The 15354-nt window shown below is 34.2% G+C and overlaps 2 protein-coding genes across 2 annotated transcripts; both read left to right on the top strand.

Moving 5' to 3' along the window:
- Positions 1–2231: 2231 nt before the first annotated feature.
- LOC125211238 (protein trichome birefringence-like 33) lies at positions 2232–5823 on the top strand. Its single transcript, XM_048110965.1, has 6 exons — positions 2232–2379; positions 2502–2712; positions 3829–4006; positions 4797–5002; positions 5101–5259; positions 5478–5823. Exons 1-6 carry the CDS (start codon positions 2232–2234, stop codon positions 5821–5823), a joined length of 1248 nt encoding a protein of 415 aa, XP_047966922.1.
- Positions 5824–7922: 2099 nt separating this feature from the next.
- On the top strand, positions 7923–11967 carry LOC125211263 (protein trichome birefringence-like 33). The gene is made up of 6 exons (XM_048110993.1): positions 7923–8103; positions 8843–9056; positions 9225–9405; positions 10171–10376; positions 11307–11465; positions 11557–11967. The coding sequence occupies exons 1-6, from the start codon at positions 7923–7925 to the stop codon at positions 11894–11896; spliced, it is 1281 nt and encodes a 426-aa protein (XP_047966950.1). The 3' UTR covers positions 11897–11967.
- The last annotated feature ends 3387 nt before the right edge of the window (positions 11968–15354 follow it).

Below are 15354 nucleotides of genomic sequence, written 5' to 3' on the forward strand. Positions count from 1 at the left end.
AAGAGCATGCTATGGTGGGTTAACAAAAACATGGATCCGAACAAGACGAGAGTCTTCTTCACTACCATGTCGCCCTTGCACCTATAGTAAGTGACATGATCACACAATTTTACTTACCACTTTTTCTATAATATTTCCTCCGTTCCCCTGTCACAGTTTGACCGGGCATGAGTTTTAAGAAATGTAATGGAAATAGGGTTGAAAAAATTGATAAGATGTGGGTCCTACTTTTCAAGTATTAGTTTTATAATAAAATGTGAGAGAGAATAAGTTAGTGGAATGTAGGTCCACTACCAAAAATAGATAAAAGTGAAATCTGACAAATTTTGTGGGACGGATGAAAATGGAAAAATGTGACAAAATTTCAGGGACGTGAAATTAATAACACTGTGATGCAAAATATTGAATAATGTGTTGCAGTGCTAGTGAATGGGGAGGTGATGAGAAGGGAAATTGCTACAACCAGACAGAGATGATAGATGATGCAAACTACTGGGGATCATCCTGTCGGAAGGATGTGATGAACGTGATAGGGGAGGAGTTCAGAAAGTCGAGATATCCGATAACGTTGCTCAACATCACGCAGATGTCGAGCTATAGAAAGGACGCGCACACTTCTATTTATAAGAAGCAATGGAGCCCTTTAACGCCCGAGCAGCTGGCCGACCCGGTGAGCTATGCGGATTGTGCTCATTGGTGTTTGCCTGGACTTCAAGATACTTGGAATGAACTTCTTTTTGCTAAGCTTTTCTATCATTAATTGATTTTCCAGAATGAGTAAAGAGAGAATAAAATAAGTGATACTGGAATGATTTATTTTTAATAAATGAGAAAATGTCTCAATTATATCTTTAAACAGCTTAAAAAATAGAAATATGATTCAGTTGACTTAGGAGGAAGGGAGTATTTATATTTAAAGATGGGAAAGAAAATAGTTGTTGATTGCATTGAAGCTGCCAAGTGTTCTTTGCTTGAGTTATTTTTTCTTTAGTTTTGCCTAAGTTGATTAAATTAAAAGTCAAGTTGGTTACATTAATTTATACATTTATACAGTTTATTTATTTGGTTATGATACCAAAATGTACGTAAGTTAAAACAGTTACCTTAAGGTTAAGACATTTTCATACAAATAAATTAAATACTAAACTATGATACAAAACTGAATATTTACATAATTATTTTGTAGCATTTTAAAACCATTATTCAAATATGATTCGAAGCCTATATATATAGGACTTTTTTCGTAATTCATGATTTAACAATTCGAGCTTAATACATTTTGGTCCAGCGCCTATATAAGTTAAGACTGAAGTAACTAAATTTAAACCCATACACGAATTAGTTATGCAGCCCATTACTAATATTTGGAAAATAAAATAACTTTAGTAGGCCAATTAAGGGTAGGATAACAAGCCCAATATCTAAATAAATCGAACCTATTGATTTTTCTTGACTCCATTGATTAATTATAGACTTTTAAGGTCTTATTGTTCTTTTTTTTTTTTTCTTAAAATGGAAAAAATCAAAACCAAAATCATATTTAATACGTAAATAAAACATTTTTATCTAGCTAGATTATATTTTATTTAAATATTTCTAATCTTATAATAATGAAAAATTTATTTAGTTTTTCTGATATTTTTAGAAATATTCAATTTAGTGATGTTCTAAATTTGTTCTGATTTATATCTTAAAATTCGAAATTTCGAATCTGATTGATGTATGCAAAAAAGTGATATGAAATCCGAATGTTCACCCCCTATGTATGTGTGCTAATTATTTAAACTAAGTTAACGAACAAATTTACTAATTTTGAATTGTTTCATTGTGATAGTAACGCCAGAGTAGATGCCGATATCTAATCTGCATAAGTTAATTTAGTAAAATAGGATCCATATCATTAAATGTATTGCAATAATGTCGACTATACACCTTCTATTTATAATATTGTTATAAATTTATTATCAAACTCCCCATAAAAAACTTAAAAACTCGTTTTCTTTAAGGATAATGAGTTTATGGAAAGGCAATTTATAAGGTAATAAAGATATTGAGTTTATGGAAAGGCAATCTGTATATATATGATGATTGTCATTTTAAATTAAAAAAAAATTCATGCGTAACAAAACTAATTATTGTAGTAACAATAAAAGCTTTGCATACTTGTATTTATTTACTCCTCATGCATAATTAATCAACATAAAATTATCACACAACCACAAAAAAATAAAATGAAGGCTGTGCCGCCTTCCTCCGCCGCCCTCCTCCGCAAGGAGTTCCGGTCACCGTACTTCTTCACCATAACGGCCCTCATTCTGTTCATGACAATCCTCTACAACGAGGACTACCGCGCTTCCCTGAGATCATCATGGACAACAAGTGAGTTGTCGCGTTTTGAGTTATGTTGGGTCAGATCAGGTCGGGTCGGGTCAGGTCTTGCTAAGGGCTAATATGTTACTATAACTTATAATTCTATGTGTGAAAATTTTTTTGGTATTTAGAGAATAAAGGAGAAAAGTTACCTTTCGCGGTGGGGGAGGCCGATAATAGTTGTGACCTCTTCAGTGGGCGGTGGGTGTGGGACGACCACCGCCCGTTCTACAAGGAGGCCGAATGTCCTTACCTTTATACGCCCTTGTGTGACAAATTCGGCCGGCCCGACACGGCTTACCAGCATTGGCGATGGCAGCCTAAAGCCTGCTCTCTTCCAAGGTTTCATTATATTTACTATTGTTAATTTCAATGTGAATGCAATTCAATTCGAAAAAAAAATACTCCCTCCATCCCAAAAAGATGTCACACTTGTGGGATGGTATGAGATTTTAGGAGGTTTTGTTTTGTGTGTTAGATGGAAAGAGAAAATATAATTTTTATATTAATGTGAGAGAAAAAAAATTTCAAAAATAGAAATGTGACATTATTTGTGGGACAAACTCAAAAGAAAAGTGTGACATCTGTTATGGGACGGAGTGAGTACAATAATGATGCAATTATTTGGAATGAATATAGCATTTGCACTCTAGTCCCATTTGGAACAAACTTTTCATTTTATTAGTACCGTTAATTTCATTGCGAATGCAATTCACTATTTTCAATCATTTGAATCTTACACTCCCTTCGTCCCAAAGAATATGCATTTTGGGTTCAGCACGTGTTTTAACGCAAAATTGGTAAAGTAAGACCTCATTAGAGAGAAGAGTTTTCAAAATTGGAAAGTGCATATTCTTGTGAGACGAACTAAAAAGAAAAAAGTGCATATTTTTGTGGGACGAAGGAAGTATAAAACATTTTGAAGTATAAATTCAACAGTATCATAACATTCTTACAAAAGAAGATACTTTAATTTTCATGATAACTAAACTTTAGCTCAAAATTCGATCTCGTGCTAGAAACGATAGTTTCATCACGACATTAATGCTAGAAACTCTTCGAGGCAGGAGATTGATGTTCGTGACTCAATTTTGGTCCTAAACATATAACCAAAATACGAATTTGTTCAAAACATTCACTTTTCGAAAAACAGGACTTTAGCAAATGAAAATGTCGACGAAGTAGTCCTTTTTTTACGGTTTCGTAAAAAAACTAATGGTCAACGTTAAATGCACAGTGGCATGACCTTTAGTTTTTTGACGGAACCGTCAAAAGAAGACCACTCCGACATGGATTTCATTTGTTATGAACCTGTTTTTCAAAAAAGGGAATGTTTTGGACCAGATTCGTATTTTGGTCATGTGTTTATGACCAAAATTGATCGTTTACTCAAAATAAAATTGTTCTTTTCATGTAAGATTGGCTGAAAATTAACATCTTACGTTTGAAACACTACAGTATCAATGTATCATTACTGCTAGAAACTCTTCGAGGAAAGAGAATGATGTACGTGGGCGACTCTCTAAATATGGGCCAGTATTATTCAATGGTCTGCCTTGTACAACAGTTCATACCGTCGTCGGCCAAATCCCTTTACAATATATTTAATGGTTCACTCAGGATTTTCGAAGCCAAGGTACATATTCCTTCTATCTCATGTCATATTTCTTTCATGCACGAAGATAAAGTCAAGTAGCAATGTAACCGGTGTACCACCACTAGGGATGTCAATGTAGCCCGCAATCCGTGGGTCAGCCCGAATAGTCCGTCAAATTTACAGGGTTAGGGCTGAAAATTTCTAGCCTAATAAAATTACAGCCCAATTAGCCCGCACCCGATTAGCCTGCAACCCGTTAGGGCCACACCCGAAAACCCGATAAAATTTCCATCGTTCTACTTGTTTGTCTATAATTCGACACTTCATTGGTTATTTTATAATATAGATTACTAAAAAAATAACTTTCAATTTTATATATTAAATTTTTATTAACGTAATAATAGATATATAAATTAGAAACTTCAAATTCACTAAAAAATATATTTAAATTTTTAAAACATTTTCTTTAAAATTTCTTGATGTTTATATTATATTTTGCATAAATCTCAAATATTAGTATTTGATCATATTTATGTTTGAGTTTAAGCATGTATCTCAAATTTATCATAATTAAATATTTTACATTTTATAAATATAATTAATTTTCATCATTATTTATTGGATTGATCGCATGTTAATTTTATCGGTAGCAACCCGATTAGCCCTCACCCGATTGACCCGCAACCCGAATAGGGTTGGCCCGAAACCCGATAGGCTGGCCCGATTGACATCCCTAACCACCACGTATAAAGAATTAAAAAGTGACATACATACCCTGCAATGCATCTTAAAAATTGAGACATTTAAAGTAACCTTAACCCGTTTACAGGATTACAACGCGACTATAGAATTCTACTGGGCGCCTTTTCTCCTGGAGTCGAACGGCGACAATCCAGTGGTGCACCATATAGAGAAAAGCGACAGAATTGTGCGGAAGGACGCCATCAACACGCACGGCGATCACTGGAAAGGAGCCGATATAATGGTGTTCAGCACCTATTATTGGTGGATGACGGGTCTCAAGATCAAGATACTGTACACCACTAAATTTTCGATAATATCGAAAATTTAATTTCTTTTTAAATTTTCTGCGTCCGCACCTGACTATATGTCATAACCATTTTTTCCAACAGACAAGGAACCTTCTACGACCAAAAAATAGAGATAGAGGAGGTGGCGGTCGAGGAGGCTTATCGGATGTCGATGAAGAACTTGGTGTGGTGGATTAACGAAAACATGGATCCCAACAAGACGCGAGTCTTCTTCACTACCCTGTCGCCCGTGCACGAAAAGTGAGTGATATGATCATACAACACCACCCCTTTTCTGTAACGAGTAAATGTCAGTTTTGGTCCTAAACATATGTTTAGGACCACTCTGACCATGATTTTAGTTGTTATGGACCTGTTTTTCAAAAAGTGAATGTTTTGGACCAAATTCGGTTTTTGGTTATATGTTTAGGACCAAAATTGACATTTACTATTTGTTGTAACACTACCTAATGCAACAGTGCTACTCAATGGGGAGGTGATGCGAAGGGCAATTGCTACAACGAGACAGTGAGGATAGATGACGAGAAGGGTAGTTACTCGGGATTAGACAACGATAAGAGTGTGATGAAGGTGATAGGGGAAGAGTTCGCGAAGTTGAGAAATCCGATAACGTTTCTCAACATCACGCAGTTGTCGAGCTACAGGAAGGATGCGCATGTATCCATTTATAAGAGGAAATGGAGCCCTCTGACGCCCGAGGAGATCGCGGACCCTGCGACCTATGCCGATTGCAATCACTGGTGCTTGCCTGGGCTTCCGGATACTTGGAATGAACTTCTTTTTGCTAAGCTTTTATATCCTTGATATATTTCTATTTTTGAGTATGTGAATAGAGAATAAAGTATGAGAAGAACTTGATGATTGAATTTTTTGCATATTAATTATTTCTATCTCTACTTTGATTTTCTAGCTTAACTAACAAAATTTCATTTTTATAAATTTTGTGACCAAAAAAAAAAAGTTCTTTAATGAGGGACGGAGGGGTAGAATTTTAATTTGTGGACATGTATTCTAAAATGATAATTGTGATATTATTTTGTGTGGATGGAGAGTATTGTACATTATTAATACTTTGGAGATTTAATTACTTTGATAGTATGATATTTTTCCATTGATAGAGGAAATAAGTATTAAATTTGGTTATAATTTTCAGTTTGGATAATTGGCTTTCTTGAAACTATAAAATTCACAAATCCCAATTTCATTTAGTGTTTTTTTTTTTAAATGGATTCGGATATTTTCATACTACCAAAATACTTTTCAAAGGTATCATACCTTGTCGTAAATCACAGTATACCAAAAATTCTGTATTTTAGTATAATAAGTCCAATATTTTGATATTTTGATATTTTTCCACACCCATCAACATACAATATATAATTGATCGAAAAAAAATGAATTCATCGAACAAATGTAAATATAGGTTTTTTTTTTCATTAAATCATGGAATTCCACTACTTTTGATAAATGTAAATATAGGTTGAGTTAGTTTCCATTCCACAATGATCGATACTAAAGTCAGAAATATCATTATAACTTCCGAAACTCGATTTAATTTAAGTTTTAAATGAATTAATCTGAAATCTGATTTAGACAAGGTCGGCGAACAAATTTGCAGATTTTGGAAGTTTTTTTATTGGATTACCAACAGCTAATATGTGTTCATTTCCATAATGATTGATATTAAAGTCGAAAATAAATGTTAAAATCTCAAGAATTCGTTTTCTTTTATTTTATTAAAAAAAATCCACGATATGGTAGGTAGTTGATTGACCTTGGATAAAATAACGCACAACTTTATAATCAAAATGAACCCTGCACGTCCTATCAAAGTGAATAATGCATATTGAGAAATGAAATAAGTAAATATAACAATATGATCACAAATATACGTGGAGGAATGTGATTAAACGAAAACTCTAAATATTGTACAAACTCAAAACTATGATCTGGACCATTGAAAAATGTCAACAAATCATAAAAAAGCATCAACAGGAAAATGTCAACAGAATTTCAACGGTAGTCAATGATTGATGTTGTGAGTTGATATTGTGTTGATATTGTGTTGACATTAAAATCTTGAAATTTTACACTGTGTTGATATTGTATTGAAACTGTGTTGAAGCTTTGTTGAGGAGTTTTGAGTTTGTACAATATATAAGTTTGCATTTTATCATTATCTCATACATGGATATATAGAGATTATAACTGTAATGGAGGGGCAGCGCAGTTGGCAACGGAGGGGCAGATCTTGTTGGAATGAGCCTGAGTTCAATTCCCACTACTGTCGTGTAGTTGCTTCCAACTATTAATGTATATGATGAACTATTACTCAATTAAAAATTGAAGACAACCAAAATCATTATTATAATTTTTTTAATGGGCTATACTCATGAACTTTTAACAATATATTTATCATAATTGTATCTTGATGCAAAATTTAAACCAAACTAATTTGAACTTATTCATACGGAAAGTTCAATTTTTTAAGCTCTTCTATTCATAATTCATCCTCCAAAATGAGTGGATGGTTCAACTTTCATGGATATGAGATCATTGTCATTTAAAACATAACTTTTCATTGGACTCTATTAGATAACATACATTATTATTTAAACTGGAATATAAATTTATAATTTTTCATAAAATTGTCTCGTGATGAGATAATCGTCCGTTAGGATAGATGGTTGACCATAAAATTATTGCAGTCCATGGACCTTAAAAGATTAGATATTCATTTGAAAATTAAATTAAACATACCACGTTCTATCTAAAATGTTGCAACCATAATTGTGTATTGATTCAAAACTAAACTAGAAATTCCTCTCAACTATAGCATAGTTGTATTTATTGACTCCTCATGCATAATTAATCAACACAAAATTATCACATAACCACAAAAAATGGATGTGCCGCTGTCATCCTCCGCCGCCCTCCGCCGCAAGGGGTGCCCGCCGTTGTACTTCTTCATCCCAGTGGCCCCCATTCTGTTCATCACGATCCTATACGGCGAGCACTTCCTCATCATCTTCGGGTGGCAATCCGAGGTCCACCGCCCTCACCAGACCTTGTCACCGGTGAAAAGTGAGTTGTCGTGTTTTGAGTAGAGTTGAGTTGAGTTGAGTTGAGTTGAAAGTAACATAATAATAGAAATCCATGTAGTTCGATCATAAAACCAATTGTTGGTAGAAGGAGATCACAGGGACAGGACTAGAAATTTATTTCGAGAGGGGCAAAAATATATATAGGCTAAATTAAAAAGGTTTAACAGGGGCAATTAATGAGAAATTAAAATAAATAAATTTAATTTTATGATAAATAAATTATACTCCCTTCATCCCAGTCCAGTTAAGATGACACCTTTCGTTTTTCGCACGTGTTTTGGAAAAATCATATACAAATAACTAAAGTGGAGGGAACTTAAAGTAAGAAAGAGAATAATATGGAAGAATCCCATCTACATTATTATCTCTCTTACTTTACTTTTCCTCCATTTTAACTACTTATTTGTTATGATTTTTCCAAAACACGATTCTTCCATATTATTCTGTCTCTAATCCATTTTAACAATTTTTTACGATTTTTCCAAAACACATGCGAAAAATAAAAGTGGTCATCTTAAATGTGACATGTGGAGTATATGTGTGAGGAAATTGGAGGTGGGGCATTTGCCCCTTCAATACCTATATGTTAGCTCGTCCTTGGTAGGAGAGACACATGATATTTATATTTTTACATCGATGTGGAACAGTTATATTTTTATTTTAAGTTTCGATTGCCAACACATAAAAGCTAATATGTGTGAATTATTTTTGGTGTTAAGAGAAGGATGGAGAAAAGTTGGCTTTCGCGGTGGGAGAGGCAGAGAGGGGCTGCGACATCTTCAGCGGCCGGTGGGTGTGGGACGAACGAGGCCCACACTATCAGGAGGCCGAATGTCCGTTCATTAGCTCGCCGCTGGCATGTCAGGAATACGGCCGCGTCGACACGGATTACCAGAATTGGCGATGGCAGCCTCATTCTTGCTCTCTTCCAAGGTTTCTTTCTATCTTAAAATTCAAATATTTTTTTATTTTTTTTTTGTTATTGTTAGGTTCATTACAAATGCAGTGATATTATAAGGTCAGAGTGTTTTCACATTCAAAAATAAAATTGTAACGTTTCATGTGAAATATAGCATCTTAATTATGGTTGAAACATGCCAGTTTCAACGCGTCGTTAATGCTAGAAACTCTTCGAGACAAGAGAATGATGTTCGTGGGCGACTCGCTAAGTTGGGGCCATTTCTATTCAATGGTTTGCCTTGTCCAGAAGATCATACCACCCTCGTACGATGCTCGATCCATCACGGCTTGGAACGGTTCACTCACGGTTTTCAAGGCCAAGGTATACGATTCAGACCACATGCAAGTACATTCATTAATTAGTGGAATGCGGGTTCTATTTTTATAATTAAGTTTAATTTATCATAACTGTGACTGCAATAAGATAGTGGAATATCAGGTCCGTTTACCAAATATGGTAAAAACAAAGTGAGATCATTAATGGAGACATGACAAAAATAGGGAAAAAAAAAATTCAGGACAATTAATGAGGACCGGGTAGTGTTTATTTTGGGCACTGTGTAGTACTCCCTCCGTCCCACCACAAGTGATCAACTTTCCATTTTGAGTTCACAAGTGATCAATTTCCTTTTCTAGCTAAAAACAAAACTTCAACCATCTCTTACTTTACTCCCTCTCTCTTACTTTATTCTCTATATTTTACTTTATTATTTCTTTATATCTCTTACTTTTTCATCTCTTATACTTTACTCTCTATTGAAAAATGAGGTACTCTCTCCGTACCCGATTAAGAGTCACACTTTTCCATTTCAGTCCGTGCCCAATTAAGAGTCACATTTTTCCATTTCGGTCCGTGCCCAATTAAGAGTCACACTTTATTTTTACCATAAATAGTAAGTAGGTCCCACATTCCACTAACTCAATTCACTCACATTTTTTTATAAAACCAATATAAAAAATGAGTCTCACATTCCACTAATTATTTCAACCAACTTTTCTTTATATTTCTTAAAACTCGTGTCCGGTCAAAGTGTGACTCTTAATCGGGGACGGAGGGAGTACTTAAAACAGCTTGATATATTTACAGGATTATAATGCGACAATAGAATTCTATTGGGCACCATTTCTCCTAGAGTCGAACTCCGACAATCCAGTCATACACAGAATAAAAGAAAACGACAGAGTGGTGAGGAGAGACTCCATCAACAAGCACGGCGACCACTGGAAAGGCGTCGACATAATGGTGTTCAACACCTATATTTGGTGGATGACAGGTCTCAAGTTCAAGATACAGTGAGCATTGACAGACTTAAACTCCTACCAAGCTAAAATAAGATTTCATATACTCCCTCCGTATGCGAATAGGACTCTCGTTTTTTCCATTTTAGTCCGTCTGCGAATAAGAGTCTCGGTTCACTTTTACCATAAATGGTAATAGGGTCCCACCTTCACCTAACTCATTTAACTCACATTTCATTTAAAACTAATATATACAAGTGGGACCCATATTCCACTAACCTTTTTATCACCCACTTTTCTTAACATTTCTTAAAACTCGTGCCGCCAAGGAATGGGACTCCTAATGGCGGACGGAGGGAGTAATTAACATCGTCGAATTTTTAATACTCCCTCCGTCCCTTAAAATTTTGCACCATTTGACCTAACACGAGTTTTAAGAAATACTCCCTCCGTCTCACTTTAAGAATCCCGGTTGAGTTCGGCACGGGTATTAAGAAATGTAAAGGAAAGTTGGTAAAAAAAGATAGTGGAATGTGGGTCCTACCTTTTTATATTAGTTTTATAACAAAATGTGAGTGGAAAAAGGTTAGTGGAATGTGGGGCCTAATACCATTTACGGAATATTCCAACCGGGACTCCCAAAGTGGGACACCCAAAAATGGTAAACCGGGACTCCTAAAGTGAGACGAAGGGAGTATAATAGAAAGTGGGTTGAAAAAGTCAGTGACATGTGGGTCCTACTTTTATATATTAGTTTTAAAATAAAATGTGAGTGAGAATGAGTTAGTGGAATGTGGAGTCTACCATAAAAATAGTAAAAGTGAAAGTTGACAGATTTTTAGGGAAAGGACGGAAAATGAAATAAGTGACAAATTTTCAGGGACGGGTAAGTATTTTGTTATCGTCATAGTGGAAAATTCCAATATTTTTCCGAAATTTGACATATTTAGCACTTACAAAAATAAATTTCTGCGTCCGACCCAGAGAGGGAGCCTTTGACGAAGACGACATAGACATAGCAGAAGTGCCGACAGAGGAGGCTTATCGGATGGCGATGAAGAGCATGCTGCGGTGGGTTAACGAAAACATGGATCCGAGCAAGACGAGAGTCTTCTTCACAACCATGTCGCCCGTTCACATCAAGTAAGTGACCATCACAACATGATCACACAGTTTAATTGCTCCTTTCCACTTATAAATATGTGATGCAAAAATATTGAATAATATCTCACAGTTCAATTGAATGGGGAGCTCACGAGTACGGCAACTGCTACAACCAGACAGATTTGATACATGATGCAAACTACTGGGGATCGGATTGTCGGAAGAGTGTGATGAAGGTGATAGACGAAGAGTTCAGAAAGTCGAGATATCCGATAACGTTGCTCAACATCACGCAGATGTCGAGCTACAGAAAGGACGCGCACACTTCTATTTATAAGAAGCATTGGGACCCTTTGACGCCCGAGCAGCTAGCCGACCCGGTGAGCTATGCGGATTGTGGTCATTGGTGTTTGCCTGGAGTTCAAGATACTTGGAATGAACTTCTTTTTGCTAAGCTTTTTTATCCTTGATTGATTCTCCGAAATGAAATGGATGGTTTCATAGATTTTGCATAATTGTAAGGCAAAGGGAAAGTTGTATATTGATACGAATATACTTCATCTGTCCCATTAAAAATGAAACGTTTTCGTTTTTGGATTGTTGATTCTATTAAAAATTAAACGTTTTCTAAAATGAAAAGAACACTGTCTCTACTTTATTACTATACTTTATTGAGACAGAGGGAGTATAATATTTGATCTGGTTTAAAACAAGAAATCTACGATTTATTTTTAGATTTGATTATTAAGCAAATATACAAACAAATGTTCCACATCCACATTTCAGTTTAAGGATAAAACTAGAAACTCAATATAACTATTCTAGTTATCATAAATTAATTTTAAGATGAATTTATAGATTATTATACTTGGAGATGGGAAAGAAATTGTTGTTAAATGAATTAAAATAAATATTTTACATCACTATAATAAGAGATCTACTACTGTATAACTGTACTTATATAGACAATTCTACTTATCATTAGTTGATTGTAAATTGAAATGTCATTCACTTGTAACATGTTATAAGAACGGTTTGATATAATTGTATATCTAGACATAACCAAATATGACTCTGCCCAACATTATATCGGTTTCAATTTGGTCTAGTTCGACAAAGGGATGCTCATCATGCTCTAACCTGATTGGAAAAAAAAAGTCACCCCTTCAAAGTTCAACTTAAGTTTTAGGAAGGATGTTAGCAAATGAAACAAAAATTATTATCCACGTTAGTATAAAAAGATAACTAAAATCATTATATAAGTTTCGTATAGTATTGCTCGTATATGGGGGATTATTAGGGGCAATCTGGGGTGCGTCACCATTTCATATGGGCCACAAGTGATTAGTCTATTTAGGGGGCGTTTAATTTGCAAGATTGTATCCCAAATTAAATATATAGGGTGTTTGGTTCATGAGATTTAGTGATGGATATTTCCGCCACTAATTAGCGATTTGTTCATCCCTTATAAGGGATGGCCCAACCTGATTGGAAAAAAAAAAGTCACCCCTTCAAAGTTCAACTTAAGTTTTAGAAAGGATGTTAGCATATGAAACAAAAATGATTATCCACATTAGTATGAAAAGATAACGAAAATCACTATATAAGTCTCATACAGTATTGCACGTATATCTGATATGCGCTGCCAATAGTATATTGGGGATTAGGGGCAATCACATGTGCGTCACCATTTCATCCGGACCACAAGTGATTAGCCTATTTAGGGGGTGTTTGATTTGCAAGATTGTATCCCGAATTAAATATATAGTGTGTTTGGTTCATGAGATTCAATCCCATAATTCAATCCTAGATGGATAACCATGAGATAATTAGTCATAGCTAACCCCCCTATAGCTAAAATAATCTCATAACTCAATCCTAAATTGTATCTGGATATTATTTTATTTAGAAAACCGAACACCACCTTAACATACTTCATCCATCTAATTCAAGATTCTCATTTTTTTTTTCCGATTTGTTTTAACCAAGATGAACAATTTCTGTTTTCAGAATAGACTTTCTCTATTGCCTCTCCACATTAAAAAAATAAGCCCATATAACTAATTATTTGAAAATTAAAACAACTATAGTAGGCCCATTTGTGAAATTATAACAAGCCCAATATCTAAATAACCAAACCAATTATTGGCTCCATTATTTAATTAAATCTTCTGTTCTTCAGCCACAGGCCTTCGCCATCGTGGCCATTCCACCACCACGACCGCCGCTCCCTTTACATGGGCCCATTAAGATATGGGCCTGAAAATATAATTGGTCCATTTAATTATAAATTATTTTTCATACATACTTTACACATATATCCAAAATCAGGTCTAGTTCTACAACTTAATATCTCTCTATTTTAGAACTACATAAAGAATAAATAAATTAAATGATTTTATTAATTATGAAAAAGAGAAATACCCTATTTTGTGTAGTAAATCTCAATAGGACTCGACACTTCTACAGCAAGGAGAAGTGCAGCGCTCAATAATAAGTTAAAATTAATTTTATGTGACGTTGTCCCGAGATAAAATACCGAACCATATATATCCGATCAAACTGCACTCGTAACATTCAATCTTGTTTAATCCACCAAACCTAATATGATCAAGGCTTGAATATTTTAATACTCTCTCCATCCTATAAGAATATTCACTCTTTTTTTTTTTAGTCTGTCCCATAAAAATATGCACTTTCTAATTTTGAAAACTTTTTCTCGCTAATCTTTAATGAGGTGAGACTCATTCTGCACTAACTATACTTTAAGTACTTTTTCTCTCTTCCTCTCACTTATTTTACTAATTTCGCATTAAATCCGTGCTGAACTTAAAGTATATACTCTACTTCCGTCCCACTTTAGGAGTGTAAGTCACCTTTCTCAATATTATTTTCTCTCTTCCTTTATCATTTCTCCACTCTTTTCAACATTATTCTCTCTGTTACTTTACTATTTCTCCACTGTAACTATTTATTATAGTATCATTTTTATAAAACAAATGCGAAAAAAATGACTGAAATTCTTAAAATGGGACGGAGTGAGATTTTTTTTTTGAAACGGAGGGAGTAAAATAGAATATACAATAAATTTATTTATAGTGTTACGGATGAACCGACACGAGGCCGTCCAAGATTTTCAGATAGAAAAATCTTTCAACTGCGCCACTAAAATAATTTGACAAGCCCGAAGAATTGACTGCATTATATTTACAAATTATACTACTACAACTTAATTCATTTACATAAAATTAAATAAAATTGGAAACACTTGGATTACGTTTGGAAAATCAAGAATCACTTAATTAATATCGTGTTACTATTACTCATGTAGTAACTTACATGCAAGGGCACAAGGCATATATTGCTTACATTAATAATTAATATAAAACATTTACAATAAACATAGTGATGTAAAAGTTTTATTAGTACAATAAATTAATAATTGCATATACAGAGAGGACAATCATGAATTGAATGGCCTGCTTGGCCACTTGCACATCCTTTCATCTGAGAAAATTAAAATATTAAAAGAAAATTCATGGAAAAGAGGAAGAAAACCCCAAAAGAAATTAATAGTACAACAAGTTGGGATTTATTTGTACAACAAGTTGGCTTCGATTTCAAATTAGGCGGATTAAAGCTGTTTGATTGATTCCCTCATTTCAACCAACAAAGTTGGCTACTTGAGATATATTTATATATATTTCTCTCTCTTCATTTCAATGTAGAAATTTCCATGCATGACAAAGTTAAATGTATTTTTCACTTTATCCACCTACATGATTTATAACACCTTAGTCACGCATAATTTATATAGGATAAAGTGTGTGTTTTCTAGAAGTTTTACATTGGAATTTCGAGCATAGTACGTACAACCTCTCATTGCATAAATAGTTAGAAGTCATACTCTGTATATATAGTTAATAAT

The sequence above is a fragment of the Salvia hispanica genome, chromosome 1 (assembly GCF_023119035.1).
Source record: "Salvia hispanica cultivar TCC Black 2014 chromosome 1, UniMelb_Shisp_WGS_1.0, whole genome shotgun sequence".
Lineage (NCBI taxonomy): Eukaryota > Viridiplantae > Streptophyta > Magnoliopsida > Lamiales > Lamiaceae > Salvia > Salvia hispanica.

Excerpts from the sequence above, each read along its gene's own strand:
- LOC125211238 (XM_048110965.1), top strand. The coding sequence starts at position 2,232 with ATGAAGGCTGTGCCGCCTTCCTCCGCCGCCCTCCTCCGCAAGGAGTTC. Across the intron at positions 2,713-3,828 it reads AAAGCCTGCTCTCTTCCAAG|TATCAATGTATCATTACTGC; the intron begins GTTTCATTATAT and ends GAAACACTACAG. Across the intron at positions 5,260-5,477 it reads CTGTCGCCCGTGCACGAAAA|TGCTACTCAATGGGGAGGTG; the intron begins GTGAGTGATATG and ends CTAATGCAACAG.
- LOC125211263 (XM_048110993.1), top strand. The coding sequence starts at position 7,923 with ATGGATGTGCCGCTGTCATCCTCCGCCGCCCTCCGCCGCAAGGGGTGC. Across the intron at positions 8,104-8,842 it reads GACCTTGTCACCGGTGAAAA|AGAAGGATGGAGAAAAGTTG; the intron begins GTGAGTTGTCGT and ends TTTGGTGTTAAG. Across the intron at positions 9,406-10,170 it reads TCACGGTTTTCAAGGCCAAG|GATTATAATGCGACAATAGA; the intron begins GTATACGATTCA and ends ATATATTTACAG.